The 23,636-nt window shown below is 41.3% G+C and overlaps 1 protein-coding gene across 4 annotated transcripts in view; it reads left to right on the top strand.

Moving 5' to 3' along the window:
* Nucleotides 1-23,350, top strand: part of ARFGEF2 (ARF guanine nucleotide exchange factor 2) — a 34,553-nt gene extending 11,203 nt beyond the window's left edge. For 2 of the 4 annotated variants that reach the window (XM_077187492.1, XM_077187491.1), the window contains exons 9-39: nucleotides 80-210; nucleotides 730-964; nucleotides 1,227-1,326; nucleotides 1,549-1,688; nucleotides 2,175-2,283; nucleotides 2,795-2,996; nucleotides 3,724-3,835; nucleotides 4,430-4,635; nucleotides 5,504-5,588; nucleotides 5,680-5,851; nucleotides 6,969-7,120; nucleotides 7,308-7,436; nucleotides 7,768-7,926; nucleotides 8,774-8,921; nucleotides 9,757-9,856; nucleotides 10,626-10,666; nucleotides 10,737-10,906; nucleotides 11,522-11,673; nucleotides 11,823-11,995; nucleotides 12,408-12,568; nucleotides 13,435-13,565; nucleotides 13,673-13,802; nucleotides 14,245-14,380; nucleotides 15,208-15,346; nucleotides 15,482-15,536; nucleotides 15,788-15,902; nucleotides 16,166-16,296; nucleotides 17,291-17,459; nucleotides 17,853-17,991; nucleotides 19,067-19,184; nucleotides 19,862-23,350. In XM_077187492.1, the coding sequence (XP_077043607.1) occupies nucleotides 80-210; nucleotides 730-964; nucleotides 1,227-1,326; nucleotides 1,549-1,688; nucleotides 2,175-2,283; nucleotides 2,795-2,996; nucleotides 3,724-3,835; nucleotides 4,430-4,635; nucleotides 5,504-5,588; nucleotides 5,680-5,851; nucleotides 6,969-7,120; nucleotides 7,308-7,436; nucleotides 7,768-7,926; nucleotides 8,774-8,921; nucleotides 9,757-9,856; nucleotides 10,626-10,666; nucleotides 10,737-10,906; nucleotides 11,522-11,673; nucleotides 11,823-11,995; nucleotides 12,408-12,568; nucleotides 13,435-13,565; nucleotides 13,673-13,802; nucleotides 14,245-14,380; nucleotides 15,208-15,346; nucleotides 15,482-15,536; nucleotides 15,788-15,902; nucleotides 16,166-16,296; nucleotides 17,291-17,459; nucleotides 17,853-17,991; nucleotides 19,067-19,184; nucleotides 19,862-20,038 (4,317 nt within the window). In that variant the 3' untranslated portion in view covers nucleotides 20,039-23,350. Of the gene's footprint in view, nucleotides 1-79; nucleotides 211-729; nucleotides 965-1,226; nucleotides 1,327-1,548; nucleotides 1,689-2,174; nucleotides 2,284-2,794; nucleotides 2,997-3,723; nucleotides 3,836-4,429; nucleotides 4,636-5,503; nucleotides 5,589-5,679; nucleotides 5,852-6,968; nucleotides 7,121-7,307; nucleotides 7,437-7,767; nucleotides 7,927-8,773; nucleotides 8,922-9,756; nucleotides 9,857-10,625; nucleotides 10,667-10,736; nucleotides 10,907-11,521; nucleotides 11,674-11,822; nucleotides 11,996-12,407; nucleotides 12,569-13,434; nucleotides 13,566-13,672; nucleotides 13,803-14,244; nucleotides 14,381-15,207; nucleotides 15,347-15,481; nucleotides 15,537-15,787; nucleotides 15,903-16,165; nucleotides 16,297-17,290; nucleotides 17,460-17,852; nucleotides 17,992-19,066; nucleotides 19,185-19,270; nucleotides 19,498-19,826 lie in introns of all 4 variants that reach the window. The other 2 variants (XR_013184581.1, XM_077187494.1) reach the window with 2 other exon arrangements.
* Nucleotides 23,351-23,636: the final 286 nt, after the last annotated feature.

The raw sequence follows: 23,636 nt of genomic DNA, 5'->3' as shown, positions 1-23,636 counted from the left end.
TCAGCCGAGCTGTGGAATCTCCTCATTGCTCTGTTTCTTTGTCTCACTGAGGGTCTGTGTTGCGTTTGGTATTTTCAAGGAAACAGATGTATCTGGACATCAAGCTGCTGCCAGATTTTCCCATGTTCTACAAAAGGATGCCTTCCTTGTGTTCAGGTCATTGTGCAAGCTCTCCATGAAACCGCTGGGGGAAGGACCACCAGATCCCAAGTAATGTGACAGGATTTATTATTGTGTCCTCTATGGTAGCATTTAGAGACAGTTAAGTTGCTGCTGTATAGTTGAGCAGGTGTTCAAAATCCACTTGTCAGGCCCTTGGTTTAGTTAGCTTGATTAATCTAGGATTGAAATACCTTTAAATTATTAAAAATTCAGTACTTGAGATTTTTGGGTTTTGTATAATAGGCTTATTAATCTTACCAGTTGGAGTGGCCTTGACTATAGTATTTGTGAAGCTTTTGGTGGGAGAGTGGGGAAGTGCTTAAGTAGCACTGAGATGCATTTATTAGGCTAGTCTAAGATGTTAATATTACTGAAAAAATTTCAAATTTGGATGGTAGAAGTTCAAAATTCACTTGGCTGATTTCCATCCTCTTGCCTCCTGCATTTAAATGAATCAAAATAGCAGTCATTTCTTCCTGATGTAGAAGAAATCCCACAGAGCTAATGTTGAATGCAAGTATATACTAAGAAAATACAGAAATACATTTAATGTTGAATTTTTTCTAGATCACATGAATTGCGTTCCAAGGTTGTGTCTCTCCAGCTGCTTCTCTCAGTGCTGCAGAATGCTGGTCTGGTTTTCAGGACACATGAAATGTTCATCAATGCAATCAAGCAATATCTTTGTGTAGCATTATCTAAAAATGGAGTCTCTTCTGTTCCTGATGTGTTTGAGCTCTCTCTTGCCATTTTCCTCACACTGCTTTCGAATTTTAAGACCCATTTGAAAATGCAGATTGAGGTGAGAGACTTTTATTCTATAAGTTGCATATGCTCTAGTTCTCAAAATACTGTTCTCAAGGTAAAAAGACAGCTAGAACTTCCATTTTAATGTCTTAGTTTGGTTTGCTTACTAAACTAATATATTACTACTGTATCCAAATTCTAATATGCATGAAATATTACTCTTGAAGAGAAATTACTTAACAGAAATTAATCTGTACATTTGATGTAGTTCTAATAAGTTTCAGATCCTCAAGTCCTTAATTTTATTTATTTTGCAGGTGTTCTTCAAAGAGATCTTCCTGAATATTCTAGAGACTTCTTCAAGTTCCTTTGAACACAAGTGGATGGTGATTCAGACTTTAACTAGAATTTGTGCAGGTATTTCCACTGTGTAAAAGAATCACTTCTTCTGGCAGCAGATGAAAATTATTTTGAAAAGAAATGTCACATATCATGTTTAAGTATGAAAATTTGAATTTGATCCTAGAGGGCTTGGGTTAAATGTCTGGATTCATCTGCAGTGCCTGCTCCAACTGGCTCATTCCTTTTAAAAATTCTATTGCACAGAATCCTAATACTTCCATTTCCTTTTCTTTTCAGATGCCCAGTGTGTAGTGGATATTTATGTTAACTATGATTGTGATTTAAATGCTGCTAATATATTTGAACGTCTCGTAAATGATTTATCCAAAATTGCACAGGGACGAAGTGGGCATGAATTGGGAATGACACCTTTACAGGTAAGGAGAAGAGCTTTGAAGATAAGGTACTATTGTTTCATAAACAGTGCTATCTTTGCATTGCTACAGATACTTCCAGAGGTTCATGTTTTCTGTAACCTACTGATATTACTTGCTTTTTATTAGTTTAATAATTTGCAATTGGATGCTGAAGCAGTGCCATTTATTACTTGGTGATTTTGCTGCCTGTTTGCGCTGTGAGACCAGGCTGCTTCTGGTCTCTTTAGTTTGACTGCCAAGGGAGAGAGAGCCAAATGAGCCTTCCTCTTCCTCAGTTAAATTTCTTTCTTTCTGAAGCTCATACACCAGTGGTGCCATCTGTGGGGTTTCCTTTACACAGACTTTATGCTATATCTCCACCATAAGCATTTTATTTTTAAGATTATACTTTTCCAGTCCTTAGAGGGGAGACTATTGTAGAGACTGTTCAGCATGGTTTGTTGGTTTGATTTTTCTTTTTTTATTTTATTCTTCTTCATGTTTTAGGAACTAAGCCTGAGGAAAAAAGGACTTGAATGTTTGGTTTCTATTTTAAAATGTATGGTAGAATGGAGCAAAGACCTTTATGTGAACCCCAATCATCAGACTAGCTTGGGTAAGATTGCTTCTGTATGGAGAGACTGATTTATTTAATCAGTTCATTCTTGTGTTTGTTCACTGTTTAGAAGCTATTCAGAAGTGTGGGTGCCCGGTTTGTACCTTAACAATTTGTTTACACAAGTGAGGTATTCTACAAACAGCTGTTAGTGCTGTTGCAGTAACTGATTCTCCAAGTGTCTGTTTTGAATAACCAAGTTCTGTGGATGAGATTTAGCCAGGCCCTTGTCTCCTGTAAAGGCTGATGTAGAGCAAGACATGCAACCAGTCTTGGAGTCACTAAGTTGAAGTAGTGGAATTTCTCCATAGATGCTGCTGGTTTTCTGCCTTTTGTTGGATTATTTTAGACTTCCATCAATAGAGCATCTTCATGTAGTATAGTGCAGCCTGCCAAAAAGTATACATGGTAAAATAAGAATATTAACTCATAGATTTCTGCTTAAAAGTTCTGTAACTAAAAGCTCTTGATTGAACAAGGGTAAGTTAAGTCTCACCTTGTTTGTGAATAGGTTCATATAAACCATCTGAACAGGAAATGGCTGAAGGTAAATGCCTGGACGCTGGAGGGAGACGGAGTAGTGTCAGTTCCTTGGACTCCACTGTATCGTCGGGAGTGGGAAGTGTTGGTACCCAGACTGCTGTTCCAGATGATCCAGAGCAATTTGAAGTCATCAAGCAACAGAAGGAAATAATTGAACATGGGATAGAACTGTAAGCCCAGTATGATGGGAAAACAAAAGTTCACTTTAAATAAAATGTGTTGTTTCTTATGGTCTCACAGTCACACCTGTAGGGACACTTACAAATTGATGTTAATGCTGAAGACTGTTGCCTGCTGTTGTGAAAAACCAGTGCTGGAGGCTGTTGTAGTTAAAAGGAGTTTCATAAAATTCTGGGTGGAGTGGAAGGGGTTTTCACAGCTCTCCTTTTTACTGGCTCAGCTCCACAAGAGTGTGTACGCCTAGAGAGAAGTTGGTTTGAGGGTCACAGTTGTCTTGCAGCTCTTACATGATTTGTTGTCCTTTATTGAAATAGAGTTTGAAGAATTAAATCATTGTGCATATATGCTTTACTTCTCTTTGATTAATTTGAAGGTCTGCATGTCTGTAAATGCTAGAGAAAAGTCTTGAACAGCAACATTTTAAACATTTCATGTAGAGTGTCAATTTTTTCATGTTCAAAAAGGTGAGTTTTGGGGTTTTTCAGCAATAACTTCTAGGGTTATCAGCAACTTAGTGTACCTTATGAGGTGGAGCCTATGGTATGATACAGGTAATAGATTTGTTGCACATTCTTTAACTTTTTTCCTAACTAGAAAGAAAAGACATGGAGCTACAGCACAGAATCTTTGATTTATGAGGACTCTGTAAAACTCAAATTTTATAGGCTGTTGTATTTTTAATTGTATGTCCATTTCCCCATGTTTTTGTCTGAATAGGTTTAATAAAAAGCCAAAGAGAGGAATACAGTATCTACAGGAGCAGGGAATGCTTGGCACTACAACAGAGGACCTGGCACAATTCTTGCACCAAGAGGAACGCCTCTGCTCTGTAAGATTACATGCAGCACGTTTATACCCTTGCCCCTGCACCTTCGGCCCTGCCCCTGGTATCTGTGTGCCCCTGCTCTGGAGTTCATATCTTAGAGAAATGAGCATGCAAGGCACCTCACGGACACACCTAATGCTACAGCTACCTGCTGTTTACTTGCTGTCCCAGGCTTCTCAGTAAAGTACTGTGTTATAGTAGAGTGCTGGAGGGTTCCCCATCAATGGAATGTGCATTTTGTCTGTCCCTGGAGGCTGGAGGGAAACAGAGCAGTGTCAGTTGCTGGCAGTCCCTTGCCAGCAAGGCAGGATCGTGTGCTGCAGTGGCAAAGCGTTCTCTGCTGCGTGTGCGCCTGGCCACAGTTCAGCTTTCCTTGGCACTGCAGTAATGCAGATCTTGCCTTTGGCAGCGAGGGAGGCAGGAATATGCAGACTGAGGGGGCATATCTGGGAGCCCTGTCCCTCCCTCAGCTGCTCTGCCCACGTGGCGGCGTGGCAGCTTTACAGAGCTGACAGCTGTGCAACTCTTGGCACAGAAACCCTCTTGCAGAGCTGGCACTTGGATTGCACAGTAATAACTGTCTCTTGTGTTTTTTAGACTCAAGTAGGGGAATTTCTTGGGGAAAGCAGCAAGTTTAACAAGGAAGTGATGTATGCCTATGTAGACCAGCTTGATTTCTGTGGAAAAGACTTTGTCTCTGCTCTGCGTATATTTCTGGAAGGTTTTCGTCTGCCAGGTGAAGCCCAGAAGATTGATAGATTAATGGAGAAGTTTGCTGCTAGATATATTGAATGCAACCAACGGTAATTCAAACCCTTTCTATCAGATCAGTGCCCAAAGAACATTCCCTGGCTGTACTGTTGTGTGGCCCTTAGGGGCAGGGGATTGATTAACCCCATACCAGGCCAGGAACTTTTGCAGGCTTGTGTGAGGAGGAGATCTTGCTGCTGATATTGGATAGGAAGGATACTGATGCTGTCATTTCTTTAAATCCCAAGTACTTGCTAAAAGGAATTACTGGAAAAGGAAAACCCTAAGTACATTAAAATCCAACTGCTAACAGACACAATTTTAGATGAATGTAGATCAGTCAAGTATAAAAAACTGTATTAAGCAGTAGAAATGGCTAGAATTAACAAAAATCATGACAAAAACAACTAATAGCATGTTACAGTGCTTTTGCTTGCCTGTTAGATGTGGAACAAAATGTGTATGTGTTATTTGATACCAAATAGGCAAAGTTGCTATTGTTCCTAGTGCAATCAACACTGAAGTTTAGTCAGGCTTAATTAGTTCCCTTTCCTTAGTCTAGTTGGTGTGTCAGTGGGTTGGTTTTATATCAATCTTTATGAAACTCTGTGAGTAAAAAATAAGCTGTTATTTAACCTTTTTAAGATTATACATTACTGTTCTTTGGGTAATCGGTAGGGAATGTACTTGAAAATCTCAGTCTAGTTTTCAATATTGCAAAGATGATGCACTTCCCCATCCTTTTTATTTGTGTTTTAAACTGCTTGGGGTTTGATGCATTTCTAATGGTTAGCTTCAGGCTTTGTTGGCTCTTTGGTTGAGTCCATAGCACTTCTGGGTATTTTTCTTGCATATGGAACTAGAGCTAATGGATTGAGGAATTGGGAGTCTATAAACCTGTTTTGTTTTTTCCTCCCTCAGGCAAACACTATTTGCTAGTGCAGACACTGCCTATGTTTTGGCATACTCCATTATAATGCTGACTACAGACTTGCACAGTCCACAGGTAAAAATTTAAAAAATCCAGACTTACAGGAGTACAAAGGTCCCTGGAACTTGCATTCAAAATCTGATACCCAACTTATTCCTTCTTACAGGTAAAAAATAAAATGACAAAGGAGCAATACATTAAAATGAATCGAGGAATCAATGACAGTAAAGACCTGCCAGAAGAGTATTTATCCACAATCTATGAAGAAATAGAAGGAAAGAAAATTGCGATGAAAGAGACAAAAGAATATGCAATTACAACCAAGTGTAGTAAACCAAGTAAGAAGGAACTAGAAACTGGGAAGACCACAGTGCTCTTGAACTGTGGCAGGAACTAAGGGATGGCACAGTGGTGTGCAAAGTCCCTGTGAAAATGCCTTGGGGCAATACATAAAGTACATTTGGAATGGTTGATAGAGGTATATGGAATGAAACCGGCTCAGTTACAATTTAACACTGCCTTCCCTGGTGGGAAGAGCTGTGTAGGTGCCTCTGGCACCACTGCAGAGCAGCACTAGAACCAGATTTCTTGGGGTTTTTAAAGATGAGTGTGAGGAATAACTCGAGAGGGAAATTACTTTGAAATTACCTTTTTTTTGTGTGCTAGACTATGAGTGAGGGCTTGATTTGGGCTGGTTTTTTGTTTTCCTCCATAGCTCAGTGGCTGGGAGGTGTCATAGTCCTTGTGATAGTGTTTGAAAACCAGAGAGATTGGAGAGTTTGTCATAATTTTTAGTCATCTCTCCTTATACGGATCAAATGAGGGCTACTTTGTGTAGCATGCAGTAGAAACCAGTATCCCCAGCTGTACCCTACTTTTACTCAGAATAGCTGGTACTAATTTAATTCAAATTTGTGAATTCTGAATCTTCAGCATAGTGGTTTTCCCAGTATTTTTAAGCTGTTTGCAGGTTTTCTCAATCAAAATAGGAACAAAATTAATTTGCTTGAAAATGGAAGTTGCATCCTCTAGTATAAGGGTAAAGAAGCACTAAATTATTAATTTATTTATCATGGTGATGAGTGCTTGTTTTGTTTTGGGGATGTGAGCTTAAGAAGACATAGGGTTTTCCATCCACTTTTACAGGCAGAATGACTTAATAGAGTGTGCACCTCTGACTTGGAGCAATTAGATAATAGCATGTATTATATAGTAAAGGGCTGAAATAGTTATTTTGCACAGAATAAAGTCTTAAGTTTGGGTGTGGTTTTTAGTGCTGGATTTCCTTGCTTGCAGCCTGGGGCAGCCTCCTGACTTCTAAGATTTTGCAAGATTTCTGTCTTTAGATTTTATTTGCAAAACCTTTATTTAACATTTTGTGATGCTCAGTGTGAAGAGAAGGAATATGCTCTTGTGAGAAAAGCAAGCAATGTCTGTGTGTGGTGTTCCCCTTAGGTGTAGCTAACGAGAAGCAGCGGAGGTTGTTGTACAACTTGGAAATGGAGCAAATGGCAAAGACAGCCAAAGCCCTCATGGAGGCAGTGAGCCATGCAAAGGCACCTTTCACCAGTGCCACTCACCTGGATCATGTCAGACCCATGTTCAAAGTGAGTGTGAGGTTCTCACTGTGTCTTTGTGGTGAAGAGTTTAAAGCATGGGAAAAAAAGTGGAAAATTACTTTGAAAAGTTTGCTAATGAAACACATGGACTCTATGGATATATTTGGCTTCAGTAACCAGTGTTTTGGGCTAAAGCTGTAAGAGACCTCTGAATTTAGTTTCTTCCTCTGTTTAGCTTGTCTGGACTCCACTGCTGGCAGCATACAGTGTTGGCTTGCAGAATTGTGATGACCCAGAAGTTGCGTCGCTATGTTTGGAAGGAATACGCTGTGCCATCAGAATAGCCTGTATCTTTGGAATGCAGGTTGGTGCCAGCCTTAGCCTGGGACTCGCTGAGGCCATGTGGGCTCTGGGAGGCAGGTGAAGAATTACAAACAGCTTATACATAGGAGATGAAGTGTCTCATCTGCTTCCTTGAAATGGGAAAAGGTTTTGATGTAATCAAGCATTTCTTCAACTCTGCTTTTCTTGCTGAATCTTCTATTAAGAGCGTTTGCTGACTGGCATCCTACTCTTGTTCAGCTGGAAAGTGCTCTGACAGTGCCAGCTATCCATAGAAGAAAAAATTTGTAGGCAAGTTGCTTTCTCTGGTTCTTTGGGGACTTGATTTTTGTGCTTGTTTCTCTCTCTTGTAGCTTGAACGAGACGCTTATGTACAGGCCCTTGCTCGTTTTTCCTTGTTGACTGCCAGTTCCAGCATTACAGAAATGAAACAGAAGAACATTGATACCATTAAGACACTCATTACAGTTGCTCACACAGATGGCAACTATCTTGGCAATTCTTGGCATGAGGTAAATCTTTATTAGTTTAAATAGTGAACATGGTGTCATATTTTTTCTTCTACTATCAGCTCTCAGAACATACTCAAAAATGTGAAGAAAGTACATTATATTGTTAAGTTTTTATGTTTTTTTTCTAATATGTAGATAAAAATAATGCACTGCATTTTTTTTGAAGACCCTGTGGAAACTGTGACAATATTGTAATTTTTATGGCTGCATTTGATATAGGATTTAAATTATATAAAAAAATCTCATTTGGCTTCTGAAAATTTCTCATATAAACTATTGTATTCTTATTCATGGAAACAAAAATATTCTAGTTTACAGGTCCAGACTTGTCTTGCAATGTTTGGCAACATTTTCTTAAAGCCTATTTTCCAGGAGCAATTTTATCAGCTCTGAATCTGTGCTAAATGCTAAAAGGAGCATTTCTGCTGCATTATGTTCTCTGGCTCTAGTCTTGGGCTACATGATATGAGCCAAAATGTGCTAGAGCTGACAGATGCCTCAGACCTGGCTCACAGCACACTCTCCTGAGTGCTTGTGCCAGCCAGGGGATGTGGCTGTGGGAGAGGGAGAAGGAGACAAGCACAGCTTTGGCATTTAAACGCTCTAGGTTGGAATGTTGTTACTCAAGTGGTGATAGCTGCAATGTTTCAGTCTTTTCATCTCTAGGACAATGGAGTCTCTAGAAGATCAGCTCCAATTCATTTATAGTCTTGAATGTTGATGGTGTAAAAATAATGAAAAGGTGTCCTTTAGTAGTTAGAGATAGAAATATTAAATACAAATATATGTTAAGAATAAAAAGATGGTGGTGTGCAGAAATACAATGCTAAATTTCTTTTGGTTTCAGATCTTGAAATGTATTAGCCAGCTGGAACTGGCACAGCTCATAGGAACTGGCGTGAAAACGCGGTATTTGTCTGGCTCTGGGCGTGAGAGGGAAGGCAGCATTAAGAGCTATGCCTCTGCAGGAGAAGAGTTTATGAGCCTGGGATTAGGTAAGATTATTAATCCTGAACTTGACAAAGATGCACATACAAGTGGAGTAAGGATGTTAAAGAATCCTCAGTGTTATAGCATACTTGAATATATTTACTTGCTTCCACAGGAAGCTGTATTGGATTAATGAAACTGTGTATTCCAATATGTGTTTATAATTACCAAATCTGTTGCAACTTTAGAATTGGGTTAAGCTATTTAAAAACTACTCCACATTTATTTGTTGGAATATGTTGTTATCAAAACTGTTTTGCTGTATGAACTCATGGTTTTGTTAAAAGTGTTAATTAATAGGAAAAAAAAGCCATTTATTTTTAGGAATTAATAGATGTTTCAATTGGTTTTCCAAAGGAACTTCTTATCTTTACATGTTGAGCTTTCTGTTCCAGTTTGTATTGTTTCTGCAGTGTGTACAAGAAACAAATCATAGATTTTTGTCTTAAATTAGAGGGACAAGGCAAGTTGCATTAATCTTTGTAAAACCACTAAGGAAACAAATTAATTTTTTAAAACTTTGGAATGGATGCTATAATGATGATTACAATGAATACAGAACTGTGTTCAGCATTAACTATTTGTAGCTGACTTAGAGTTCATCTTTTAAAATAGTATTTTATCTGTTCCAATTTTATTAACAATATCATATCACCTTAATCTAATAAATATGATGTTTAGCTGTGTAATAATCTGGCAAAGGCACTATCTGCTCCATATAAATTACATGGTAGCTGGAAGCAGTAGTCACTTCTCTCTGTCTACTTGCTTGATGTTGGAGTTAACATAAAGTCATTATTTCCTAATGGCAAATACTGTTTTTTAATGAATTTTTGGCAGGGAACCTCGTTGGGAGTGGGGCTGACAAACGGCACATGGCGAGCATCCAGGAGTCTGTGGGGGAGACCAGCTCGCAGAGTGTGGTGGTAGCAGTAGACAGGTACTGACAGTGTTACCTCTGCACTCTTACCTAAATCATCATCTTTGTCATCTGCCCTTCTGAAATGTTGTCTAAAGACGTGCTTCTCTCCTAAACTATGTGTTGGAATGGGAGTTCTTAGTAACCACTGGTGCAATGGTGCAAGTCTGCACAATCATATATTCAGACTTGCAGTGTTTATTCTAACCATGAGCATGTCTCTTACCACATCAAAGTCCAGGACATTTGGGAATGTTCTCTGCTTTATTAGTGTTCTATGTGGACCACTATCAGCAGTCTGAACTCCTCTCAAGATCAAACAGCTGAAGGGCAAGAAGGGACAAGAGTGCATCCATAGTCTTTCTCCTGTCTGTTTTGACAGCCACAGCTGACCATATTCTTAGAGGATATAAAGATCAAAGGTGGCTGATAACCAGTAAAGTCTTGTAGCAAAGCTTTCTGTCTGTTTATTGTCCCCATGAAATTTAACACGCTGTCACCCAAATGAGTGTTCCAGTATAACTTGGCCTGGGTAAACTTGTGAGCCTGTGCCTGTTGCTGCAGTGGCATAGGAGCATGGTAGACTGTGACTGTGGCAGGAAAGAGGATGCTTAGACTAAGGAAAGATGCATGTACTGCTGCCAAGGAGCAAGAGTACAAGAGGTGCAGAGTTCATGGCACGGAGGAGTGTGACATACGTCCAGATGTGCTGACCTTTTGCTGCAGCTCTGAGCTGTAACCAATTCTTGCGGATGTGCAGCTGAAACTCCAACTCCTGTATTTGTTGTAGGATATTCACGGGCTCCACGAGGCTGGACGGGAATGCCATAGGTAGGTATGGGGGGCTCCAGGGCCCCTGGCACAGGAGCAGCCTGGCTCACAGCAGGCCTCTCCCCTGCAGTCGACTTTGTGCGGTGGCTGTGTGCTGTGTCCATGGACGAGCTGGCGTCCCCGCACCACCCGCGCATGTTCAGCCTGCAGAAGATCGTGGAGATCTCCTATTATAACATGAACCGCATCAGGCTGCAGTGGTCGAGGATTTGGCATGTGATTGGAGATCACTTCAATAAGGTACTCTTTAAACTTATGTTACACAATATGCATAAATAGTGAGACTTCTTTAATCAGCTTTCTGTGGTTTTAGTGGCTTGAATTCTGATATACAAAAAAATTCTATTCGAGGCACCTAAAAGAAGCACCTACTTAAAAATCTAAAGTGTACAAATATAAATGTTTATAGGAATGATCTTTAATTATATAATCTTCATTATATCATTTGGTATTTTTGTAATTTTTCTTTGTCTTTTCCTTCAGATAAAATGCCAAGTTAGTTTTCCTTTGAAATGTACACAAGTGAACAACAGTTGTTTTCCTTGGGAAATTGAATCATGTTAGGATGAGATTTTTAACCAAAGATTCAATTTATTTTATTGTGCTGTGTTTTAATTTTAGCATCTAGCTGGCTATTACAATTTTGCTTGATGCATTCAAAATCTATGGGTCTGTTTAGATGGATGAAATGACAGAAAGCCCCCTTCAACAAGAAGCCCTTCTTTCCCAAGCATCAGAATACTAGAATGTGCTAGCAGTGTTTAGTGGGCTGAGATGGAACTTGAGTGACGAATTTGTTACTCATATAAATGACACATTAATTGATAAGTGTTTGAAAATATGCTTTTCTTCTAGGTTGGGTGTAACCCTAATGAAGATGTTGCCATCTTTGCTGTAGACTCATTAAGGCAGCTGTCAATGAAATTTCTTGAGAAGGGAGAGTTAGCCAACTTCCGCTTCCAGAAAGACTTCCTAAGGCCTTTTGAGCATATTATGAAGAAAAACAGGTGTGAGGCACTGCAATTTCTGCTTTAGCTTTAGTCCCACTTAAGGATGTCACTTGGTATGGGTCATGGTCATGTACAGGGAAGTGGGGGAGTTACTTTGTGCCAGTGTAAAGTAGTCTTGCATTCCTTTCTCTTTTTTTTTTTTTAAGATCTCCGACTATTCGAGACATGGTGATCCGCTGTATTGCTCAGATGGTGAACTCTCAAGCCGGTAACATTCGTTCTGGCTGGAAAAATATCTTTGCTGTCTTTCATCAGGCAGCATCAGACCACGATGGGAATATCGTAGAGCTGGCCTTTCAGACTACAGCACACATAGTTAGTAAGTAATGCTTGACAGGTGCATGCACCCAAATTGGTCTGCTCTGAGTCAGCTTCAAAAGGCTCATCTGAATAAGGCTTTTGCATTTCCAGGCAAATAAACACACAACCTTGCAGCCACACTGTTTAAACTCTGCAGCTGAGTCCTACCCTTTAAGTCTCCAGAATGCTATGGACAGGACAAACTAGATACAGCTATTCTGCTGTAGAACTTAGGAATGTGGTTGGTGAGGTGGCACAGGGGAGAATGCAGGAGAGGGCAAAGAACCATATTTAATGTAGAAGATCTGGCTCTTTTGTGTCTGTCTGTTCCATAGCAGTATGCCATGGGTGACGTGCCTAGATTGATGCAGTTTATGTATGGATTTTAATAGCAGTAATTTTTAAAAAGTGTATTTGTTTGTTCTTCACAGCAAATATTTTTCAGCAGCATTTTCCAGCAGCAATTGACTCATTTCAAGATGCAGTAAAATGCCTCTCTGAGTTTGCCTGTAATGTTGCCTTCCCGGACACCAGCATGGAAGCCATCAGGCTTATTCGCTATTGTGCAAAATATGTCTCAGAAAGACCGCAGGTATATTTGAATTTGTACCCCTGCTGCGTTTTCATACTCTCTTTGTCTGTTAAATGGAGATCAATTACTAAGAAAGAGCTTTCATACTCAAACTTCAATTGCAAGTGTTTGTTTTCAAAGCTTATTTGGATTAAGGAGAAATTTTGGTATTATGTAAGCAATAAACTAGGGCTGGTTAAGTAATGTTAAGTCTTGTAAGTCCAAATGGGAAATAACTGAATTAAATAGTCTTTGGGGTTTTTTTGTTTTGTTTTGTGTGGGGGTTTTTTTGTTTGTTTTTTTTTGTTTGTTTGTTTGTTTTGTTCTTGTGGTATTAAGATGACTTGGAAAGCAGTGCTTCCTGTTCTGTCACCCTAGTTATGTCTAGTGCAGTTGGTTACAAATGTGTATTCTTCTCCATCAGTGTGTTGAGTGAATACTGAATGTAACAGTCACCAGCTGAGGAGAGCCTGGAGTTACATTGCAGTTGCATGTCCCCAGTGCACGCCGCATTCAGCGTACCAGAGACTTGTAGAACTGCTTTCTGCCAATTTTAGGTTTCCTTTTTACATGTTTTGATTTAACAGTTGTTTGTCACTGTTAAAGTAGCTTTCTAAGAAGACCAAACCTCAGCAACTTGTAAGGCCTTTACCTGGACTGAAGGAAAAACAGATTGAAGTATTTATTTCCATATATTATTTTCTAGTATTTTTGCAAATAATTACATCTCAGAGCTATACTTACATTTTGCAGAATTGGAGTGTTACAGTACGAACTAAGCTAACTTTCCAAGTTTCTCTGTATCACTGGTAGTATCTAAATTTGTTACATATAAAGATTTTTAAGATAATTTTTTCTTTAAATCTTTTTTCCTACTGATCTTCAAGGTATTAAGAGAATACACAAGTGATGACATGAATGTGGCTCCTGGGGACAGAGTGTGGGTCAGAGGATGGTTTCCTATTTTGTTTGAACTTTCTTGTATCATCAATCGTTGCAAGTTAGATGTTCGTACAAGGTAATAAAACTTCTCTTTTTTCCTTTTTTCTTTTAATTCATGCAGTGAAGATATCACAGGAACACATTTTAACATCTGTTCCTATGCTTGTTTGGGTTTGTTTATAGAGGCTTAACAGTGATGTTTGAAATCATGAAGAGTTACGGGCATACCTTTGAAAGGCACTGGTGGCAAGACCTGTTTAGAATTGTGTTTCGGATTTTTGATAATATGAAACTCCCTGAGCAACAAACAGAGGTAAAACCAACAAAAAAAAAACCCAAAAAGCAAGCATTCCCTAGAGCTGTCTTTTTAAGAACTTGCACATCTGAGTCAGCAGTTTCTATTGACATCAGATATGGCCACCCCATACTGCCCCAGACTTAACTAAACACATTCTGTATTCCTTCAAATTCTGTGGCATGAATGGAACTTGCCACAGTCCAGTGACCTGTGTGTGTGTCCATCTGATTGTTTTCAAGAAGAATGTTCTCCCTCTGTTATGAACATGTACAGTTTTCTGACCAGTGTTCATGTGGCCAGCTGAGTGCTTCTGATAAGACATCTGTGGTCATGAGGCTTTAGTTCTGAGTTCTCCTCTCCTCAGAGCTGTGTCTCTTGTTGACCAGCCATATAAGCCAAGTGTTGTAATCATGGAAGAATCCCCATAAAACCAAAGACTTTTCATTTTCTGTCCCAGAAATCAGAGTGGATGACCACGACGTGCAACCACGCCCTTTATGCCATCTGTGATGTGTTCACACAGTTCTATGAAGCTTTGCACGAGATCCTTCTTCCTGACATACTTGCACAGTTACACTGGTGTGTAAAACAAGGTACCTTATCTACCTGTGTCTTCTGATTAAATGTAGTTTTAAATGGTCATTACTTAAGAAGGGGAAGGTTAACTGAATTTTGGAAGAATAAAAGTTCCCATTAGGACAATCTATGTTGCAGTAGATAGATGCAGTATCTTGAATATTTGAGCATCAATCTTTTTATTGAGTTAGGCAACTTTTTTGTTACTGTGTTCATAAGGGGCTCATGGTGTTCCTGTGACACTGCAAAAGCTTTTGGAGAGTGGGTCAGTCTTCTGAACCTTCTGCCAACAAGCTTTTGTAGTTTGACTGCAGCGATACGTTACCTCCTTTATTTACACATATAGATACATGCATGCATTCTGATTTTTTTTCTTTTTTATTATTTGCTGGCACCTGCTTCTTCCTCCTTCTCCCAACCAACGAGTACTTCTAAATGCAGCTTTGTAAAGAACACGTTTTCTTTCTGGCTCCAAGTCTTACACATGAAATCCTGCATCTTACTACCATGGAATATCGGGGGACGATCTTGCAGTAAATCCTAAGTTTCTGATTGCTGCTTTTCCTTCCTTTTTCTCACTCTCTGCTTCCCTTTTGCTTCTGCCCTGTCTTTTGTCTTCCCTAGTTGTATTTCCATCTCATGAAGGCTATTTTGAAAGTCTTTTTTTTATTCAGTAGGTTCTTCAGCTTCATATTGTTGTAACATACTGTATAGGTAGGTTTTGAGCCAAGAGACTGTGCATTTCACAGTATTGGTAAAAAATTTTAATGGAGCAGTAATAGGGAATACTTAATTTTTCCTTGATACTGTACAAGTTGATAAATATGGAACATTTCTTTTACAGATAATGAGCAGTTGGCACGATCAGGTACAAACTGCCTGGAAAACCTGGTAATACTCAATGGACAGAAATTCAGCCCTGAAGTCTGGGGCCAGACATGCAACTGTATGCTAGAAATCTTCAAAACAACTATTCCTCATGTGTAAGTTCATAAGTTTAATTCTTATCTCGATACCCAATTCTAAAGCAACAATATTTACCTTTTTTGGTTTTTTTTCTGTTTTGTTTGATTTTTGTTTGACGTTTTTTGTTGTTTTGTTTCTTTAACTCTTCGAAGCTTGCTGACATGGAAGCCTGTAGGAATGGAGGAAGATTCATCTGAAAAACACTTGGTAAGAGTTAACTCAGGGTGATAAATTGACTTGAAGAGTTTTGTGTTAGGTTAGCTTTTGAAATATTTGTTGTAGTCAATATACTTGTCAAGGAATTGATAGTAGATTGTGTTTAGTGTTACTGTAAAAATGATATGAAGAATGGATGCAGAAAGCCTTTGAATCTAGGATTAGAGAAGTCCTCTGAAAAGTGATAGCTGGTTGGAAGTTAGTGTTTTGGATTGCTGGAATTGCTCTGCACTCTCTTCTAGGATTTGGACCTAGATCACCAGTCTTTAAGCAGCATGGATAAAAATGCTTCTGAAAGAGGACAAAGCCAATATTCAAATCCAACAGATGAGAGCTGGAAAGGTGGTCCTTACACAAGTAAGGAAAACATCCAAGCTTTTTCAATGCACCTTTATAGCCAGACTCAATTCACTTCTGTAGCTCTCTACAGAAAGTTTTGGGGCAGAGGGATAAGTCTTTGCCATTTGTGTTTATGTCTTGCAGTGAGATTTTCTCTGTAGAAGATAATTCACAGCATTGCTAAATATCAAATTATTAAGGGGAATGTCATATTTTGCTAGGTTGCTGTAAGTGAATCATCATTAATTGCTTCTGAAACTTCTGTTGCTCCATTTCATTAGACCAGAAACTATTTGCTGGCCTCCTGATCAAGTGTGTGGTACAGCTGGAGTTGATACAGACCATTGACAACATAGTGTTCTATCCAGCAACAAGCAAGAAGGAAGATGCTGAGCACATGGCTGCAGCTCAGGTACCATCAGACTTACTTGTAACCTTGTGGTGACAGTAAAGTACAAACTGTGGAACACTCTGACATGTTCACAAAATAGTGTCTTCTCCTGACTTTTATCATTACCCCGAATGCGTGTGTAAACTACTTTAAGTTGTGATTTTTTTATCTGCCTCCAGTGTTGCCTGTTGCCCTGCCTGTTGTAGTATTCTATTACCTTACTTTTTATTATCAGTGTAATAGATTATAGTTGTTTTATCATGAATACATACTATCAAAAGTGGTTTTTGTTTGTTTGGGGGAAAGCATTCTTTTCTGCTCATTAGACTGAGTGTCTTCATTTAGCCACAGCTGAAGCTCTGCTCAGTCTCTCAGTCTCTGGATATTTGCACTGGAAGTGTTGCAGAAGTTGAACTTCAGCAAGGTCAATGGTCAAGATTTCATTCATTGCTGGCTTCAGAGATGTCCCTGTCCCTGAAAGTTCTGATTCTGGGTAGTAGCTCTGTTAGTAAAGCTGTAAGCTGGAAGTTCTGGCTAGTGCGTTCAGGTAGTGTTTTGGGGATGGTATAGTTAAATTCCTACTGAAATTAGCTAAAAATATTGACCAATTTAATTAAATTTGACATGAGCCAAAGCTGAGGAATTTCTACACTAGGCAAGATTTAAACCCACACTGTTCTTGTTGTTCATTTTGATGTTTTTAGAATTTAACAGACCTACCCAGTCAGCTTGTAGAGAAGAGGAAATGTTCTGTACTGTATTGCTGTGACTGCAATGTTTCAATAAGAGAGTTGTTCCCTCACTCTTGAGTCTTATTTTCTTATTAGTTACCAGGATAGATCATAACTTCTCTCTTCTTAAGTACCCCACTAAGAAGAATACAGCTCTGGTCTTTGACAGGACCACCCTGCTGTGTTGTGCTGCACTAATACTGCATTGCACCTATAAATGAATTAGAGTTACTGGAGTTTACAGCAACTCTCTCTCTCTCTGTCCCTCTCCCCCTGCTCTTTAGCGAGACACGCTGGATGCAGTTATCCACATTGACACAGAAGACCAAGGAATGTATAAATATATGTCTTCACATCACCTTTTTAAGTTACTGGATTGTCTGCAAGAGTCTCACTCATTTTCAAAAGCCTTTAATTCAAATTATGAGCAACGAACTGTGTTATGGAGAGCAGGTGAGGTTTTTATTTTTATTTGATAAAAATGCTGAACTACACTTCTAACTTTAAGTATCATGACACAACAATGTGCCATTGCAATCACCTCTAGAGTTTATTGGACAGTTGCATGCATTTATTGCTTGACTCCTTCCTGATGACTTGAATAATTCTGTTTGCTAAATTATCTGCTTTTTTTGGTTAAAGTAGAGCTGCACAGCTGGTACTGCTGTAGTTAAGTATCTTTATAAATAAATCAGAACTCAATCAAAATCAAGGAGGAGGAAATACTGTCTGGACAAGGAATCATTACTGGTCACAGTAGTGCAGATATTATTGATAAAATTTATTTTTGGCTAGTAATGCCAGCTTTGGATGATCCCTCTTGTCCTGTGTGGGACTGATTTCTAGGGTTCAAGGGTAAATCAAAACCCAATCTCCTAAAACAAGAGACCAGCAGCCTGGCATGCTGCCTGAGGATCCTGTTCCGGATGTACGTGGACGAGAGCCGGCGGGAGGCCTGGGACGCGGTCCAGCGGCGGCTGCTCAGGTGGGACAGCCCTGCCCTGCTGGGGACAGCCCAGCCCTGCCCTGCTGGGGACAGCCCAGCCCTGCCCTGCCCTGCTGGGGACAGCCCAGCCCTGCCCTGCCCTGCTGGGGACAGCCCAGCCCAGCCCTGCCCTGCTGGGGACAGCCCAGCCCTGCCCGGGGGGACAGCCCAGCCCTGCTGAGGACAGCCCAGCCCTGCCCTGCCCTGCTGGGGACAGCCCTGCCCTGCCCTGCTGGGGACAGCCCAGCCCTGCCCGGGGGGACAGCCCAGCCCTGCCCTGCCCTGCCCTGCTGGGGACAGCCCAGCCCTGCCCTGCCCTGCCCTGCTGGGGACAGCCCAGCCCTGCCCGGGGGGACAGCCCAGCCCTGCTGAGGACAGCCCAGCCCTGCCCTGCCCTGCTGGGGACAGCCCTGCCCTGCCCTGCTGGGGACAGCCCAGCCCAGCCCTGCCCTGCTGGGGACAGCCCTGCCCTGCCCTGCTGGGGACAGCCCAGCCCTGCCCTGCTGGGGACAGCCAGCCCAGCCCTGCCCTGCTGGGGACAGCCCAGCCCTGCCCGGGGGGACAGCCCAGCCCTGCCCGGGGGGACAGCCCAGCCCAGCCCAGCCCTGCCCTGCTGGGGACAGCCCAGCCCTGCCCTGCCCTGCTGGGGACAGCCCAGCCCTGCCCGGGGAGATCTTTTTTAAACCAGTCAAAATTTGGAGGGAGAGCTCTCTCGTGGTGCTGTTGCCTAAGCTGTCCCAATGTCAGGGTCAGGAAATAATGTTTGCAGGTTGAAAGTGACAATGCTTCAATTACAAAATGTTTATCTGGCAGATTAATTTTCCTTTTCCTTCCCTGTCACCAAGTATTTCCATTCAGTTACATGAAAAGTATTTCATTTCAGTCATCTGGAACAATTCCTGTACCAGAAAAAGCAAATTTGTGTAGTTAAAGTTGTTGCATGTGATTGAAAACTTTCCCATGGAAGTGCATCTTGCTTGAAAACAAAGTACACTGAGAGGACAAACAGATCATGTAATCTAAAACTTTATAAGGGTTTTCTTTATGGTTTGTGTGAACTGTGCCATCTCTGCAGTGTGTGCAGTGAAGCCCTGGCGTATTTTATTACTGTCAACTCGGAAAGCCACAGAGAAGCCTGGACCAATCTCCTGCTGTTGCTTTTAACAAAAACACTAAAAATCAGTGATGATAAGGTAAGAATGGGCTGGAAGTCATGTTTACTTTTGGGTATGTTTTTCATTCCTGCTTCAACCTGAGTTCAGTCTTTATTTCCATCCAGATTGGAGGTGGGCCGTTCCTCATAGTGAGTGCTCTCCTTGCAATGCAGCAGTAGCAGCTCCACTGTCTGCAGGCATTCTGCATTGTGGAAATGAGGCTGCATCCATGCAATTCCCAGTGGTGTGGGAATGTGGATAGAATTACTGAACATTGTGCTTTTTCATATAAAAGCACAATGAGTGTGCAGTAAGGGAGAGGCTAATGCTGTATTACAGCCACACAGGAATGGTAAGGGTGAATTTCACGCCTGTAAAATTGGAATTCCAGTTTCCTTGGCCATCTTGGCAAGAATAATTTTCACGATCTTGGCCCTTTAGAGGAAAACCAAATATTCATGTTGCTACAGATAGGCTCTGGCACTCCCTCTGGGCTGAGAAGTCACAAAACCCTGACTCTGTCTAGGGGGTAACACCAGAGCAGGCCCTGCGTGCGCTGCTGCCGCAAACAACACGGATCTCAGTGCCCTTGGGCCTTCGGGAGGGCTTGGGTGAGACCTGGGGTTCTAACAAGTTGCTGTAGCCATGAATGTGTCAACGTGTTTTATTTTGCTCTAGCAGTCGAGAATGACGCCCTGTTTCTGTGTCTTGGCTAGTTCAGGGCACACGCTTCCACCTATTACCCGTACCTGTGTGAGATCATGCAGTTCGACCTGATCCCCGAGCTGCGGGCGGTGCTGCGCAAGTTCTTCCTGCGCATCGGGCTGGTGTTCAACATCTGCATCACGGGCGAGCAGGCACGTGCAGCTGGCACCAGCCTGCCTTCCTGGTAGCTCCCAGTGAGGCTCTTACACCAGCCTGTGCGGAAAGCTGTGTCCAGAGATGGATTGAAGTGGATGGGAAAAAATGGGACCCTGCTGTATCACCACAGGAGCAAGTTATTCTTCCCACAAAGGCATTTGGGAACGAGGAAAATAATCCTGTTCTGTCCATCCTACAGAAGTGTCAGCAGTTTAATTTAAATTATTGCTTACAGAGTCAATACAGTAGGTGTGCGGTCTCTTTGTTTCAATGCTAATCATTTGTATGATCCAGTATGTCTCTTCTAGTCCTTTATGCACTGCTCAGTCTTTCATCCCAGCTAGAGCTGATAAATCAGCTGGGTATCTCCACAGCCATTATGCCCCTTGGAACTAATGACTGTATTTGTGTAGCCTTGTGATGTTGGCAAGTGTTCATAATAAACTTGACTGTGGTGGCCAGTGACCACCCGAGATCCCTCTGGGTTTTCCTTTGTGTCCTGGACCAGGCCAGGCAGGGCACTGGGCTCTTGAAGTGGACAGCCTGGAGGATATTCGGAGAAGGTTTTCCTCCTGTTTAGCAAATGACTTAATTTTTTTTTAATATCAGTACTGCATCTTCTGAGACTTATTTTTAGTTTTAGGGGAGATTTTACATCAGGAGCACCAATAGCATCTACTCCTTTAGCTTATTAGGCTTGAGTTAAAGGCAATTTAAGAAAATGAAAAGGAATGCCTTTTCCTTTCATATAGTGGCAGATCATAGAACATACACAGGAACATCAAAAACAAGGCTCAGAAGAAATAAACCTACCTTTTTGACCCTTGAATATAATTTAGCAGTAATGGTGATTGATTAGCAAAAAGTCCAATCCTTAACACAACTTTGCCTCCTTTTACTGCAGATCTGCAAGTTCTGATTTGTCATTTTGTGCAAATGAGTTTTGTTCTCAACTCTTAGTTCCTAGTGGCATCTAAAAAACCCGGAATTTCCAAAAAACTGCTCTAGCAAAATTAAACAAGTTCATTCACATGCTCTAAGGTAACAACACAATTCTGTGCTTTGAAGGCTTTCTGAGAAGCAAAATGTGACATGACACCACAGCTTTGTTTGTCCAAGAGAATTTTCTTCCCTTGAAATGCATCACGTTTCTGTGACAATGTTTCTATGACAGGATGCTGTCTTGACCTTTGAAATAATTTTAAATTTCAAGTTTCAAAACTTTTCTAAACCAGGAAAGTATGGCAGGATGAGAGGTTCCACTTCCTAAAATAATGCAAAGTAGTATTAACTGCTGTGCTATCCAGAGTAGCAAACTCAAAATATTAACAGTATTGAAAGAAAAAAACAAACCAACAAAGAGCAACAACGGCCTACCTACTTGAGTGGAACTAAGTGTATAACATTACTTTGTTTTTTGAGTTGAGTTTCCTGGTAGGATGGCCTCAGGTGAGGTTGTCTTTGGATATGCTGCTCTGAGCTGCTGGGAATGTGCTGTCTTTGGTGGTTTTTTGTTTGTTTGTTTGTTTTTGGTTGTTGTTGTATTTGGTTGCTTGGTTTGTTTTTTGTGATCTTTTTCCCAAAGGGTTTTTATGGTGCTCCTCAATACATCAGTTTGTCCTGTGTAAGCATTGTTTGGGAAAGGTTTTACAGTCAGTAGTAGTGACAAAGCTTTCACAATTTATTTTCACTTTTTATTTTTAACCAAAGAAGAGTGGTAGTTGTGGTTCTTTGACTTTTAAATGCCCATTAGGTTAAATCTATACACTGTTATTTAGTAGAAGGGAGTGAATGTCTATATATGAAAATAGGAGAAGACTGAAAAATAAGGAATGCTGGTATTTAACTTGCTGCATTTGAAATATCCTTTTGTGTTGCATCTCGTGTAGCTGCTCATTCCCTGGGAATGTCACTGCATTGGGTACTGCAGAAAATGAAGTATTTATTTTAATTCTATTTAAATCTGTAATAATATGCTATTCCTTTTCTTCTGGTTGTAGGTAGTCCTAAGAAAAATATTTGAACCATTATTTTTCAGATTTGGAATGTGTCACTGCCTCATGGAATGTGTTCCCTCATGTCCCATCAGACACACCTGGCCCAGCTGCATGTGTCACAGGTTTGAAAGCCCTACAGTCATGTCTTGAAAAAAGTCTCAATTTTGAGGTCTTAAATGACTTCACAGTTGCTTCATGGGCTTTCTTTAGTGTAAGGAGCAGCATTTGTAGTCTCTCTCTGCACATAGGATAAGGATATTTAATCCATGCTTCCTTTCAGCCTTTGGTCTGAGACTGTTCTTCTCCTTAGAGAAAAGCTTTTGTTGTATTTATACCAGTTACAGACTGCTGAAGTTGGGTATGTGATATATCCAACCATCCCAGGGCCTGCAGAGCATGAAGGAGAAGGGGCCTGGGATGCAATTGCATTGCCAGAGCCCAACCCTGTCCCATTCCTGCAGGCCCTGTCCCCAGCACAGCAATAATCAAACAATCAGGGGGTGCTCAGCTTCCTCCACAGCACTCGTGGGTTTTCCTCAGAGAGTCAGGAAGGGCCAAACCCACCTCCATCCCAGCTCAGCTCAGCCCCTGCACTGGTGCCAGCTGGTTCCTCCATCCCAGCACAGCTCAGCCCTCACAGCTGGCTCTGTGGAGAGCAGGACTGTGCAGTCACCCCTTGGATGGGCTCTGCGACAGAGGGACTGCAGCTCACCCACCTGCAATGGCAGAAATCCTGCAGACTCCATGGCTTTGTTGTTATTTGAGTCATTTCAGGCCTCGCGAGGGAAGGGAGGAGGAGAGGATGCTAATGAGGAAAACCCTAAACCCTCCCTTTTGTGGTGATTAAAAACTCCCTTCATGTTGCCTCTGTTGTGTCTTACCGTCCAGAAAAAGGTTGTTTTTACAGCAGTTTGTTATCCATGTCTGGTACCTCACATTCTAAACTGCAAACAGAACAATCTAAACCGATGTCCACTACTACAACCAACACCCCCTCAGGTTTTAGCTCAGTCTTAATATTCAGGAAAAAAATTAAAAATAGTAGCTCTGTCAAAAGTGCATCTCCCTTTAATCTGTGACTTCAGTTTGTTCAGCACCTTTGTTTAAAACGTATGTTTTCACATATTTAAAATGCCTGAGTTTTAATATCTCTGTATTAAGTGCATTTACTATCAATAATTTAAAGACTATTCCTTGCCCATGGATGTATAGAGTTCTGGGAGAATACCAAAATTATATAATATGAAAAACTATGTAAAGTTTTCTACATGAAAATACAATGTACAATAGTTATAATACTCCATGCTTTAATCAAGTGATAAATCAATAAAGTTTTACGAAGTGTTCCTTTTTTGTTCCAAGCGCTTCCTTAAGCGGCTCAGAGGCTTCGGCGCCACTCGGGCTTCTCTGCGGGGTTGGGGGGTTCCGGTTCGTGTTTTATACCGCACTCCGTCCTCGTCGCTGTTCCACCGCGGGGCCAGGCCCGTTCCCTTGACAGTGCAGGCGCTCGGACCGGGCCCCGCTCGCCCCGGTCCCGGGGCTCCGGCCCGGCCCCGCTCACCCCCGGCCCCGCTCGCCCCGGTCCCGGGGCTCGAGGCGGGGCGAGGCCGCCGCGCTACGGGAGGCGCCGCGG

Source organism: Agelaius phoeniceus, chromosome 17 (assembly GCF_051311805.1).
Source record: "Agelaius phoeniceus isolate bAgePho1 chromosome 17, bAgePho1.hap1, whole genome shotgun sequence".
NCBI lineage: Eukaryota > Metazoa > Chordata > Aves > Passeriformes > Icteridae > Agelaius > Agelaius phoeniceus.
This window is presented reverse-complemented; position numbering and strand designations above follow the sequence as displayed.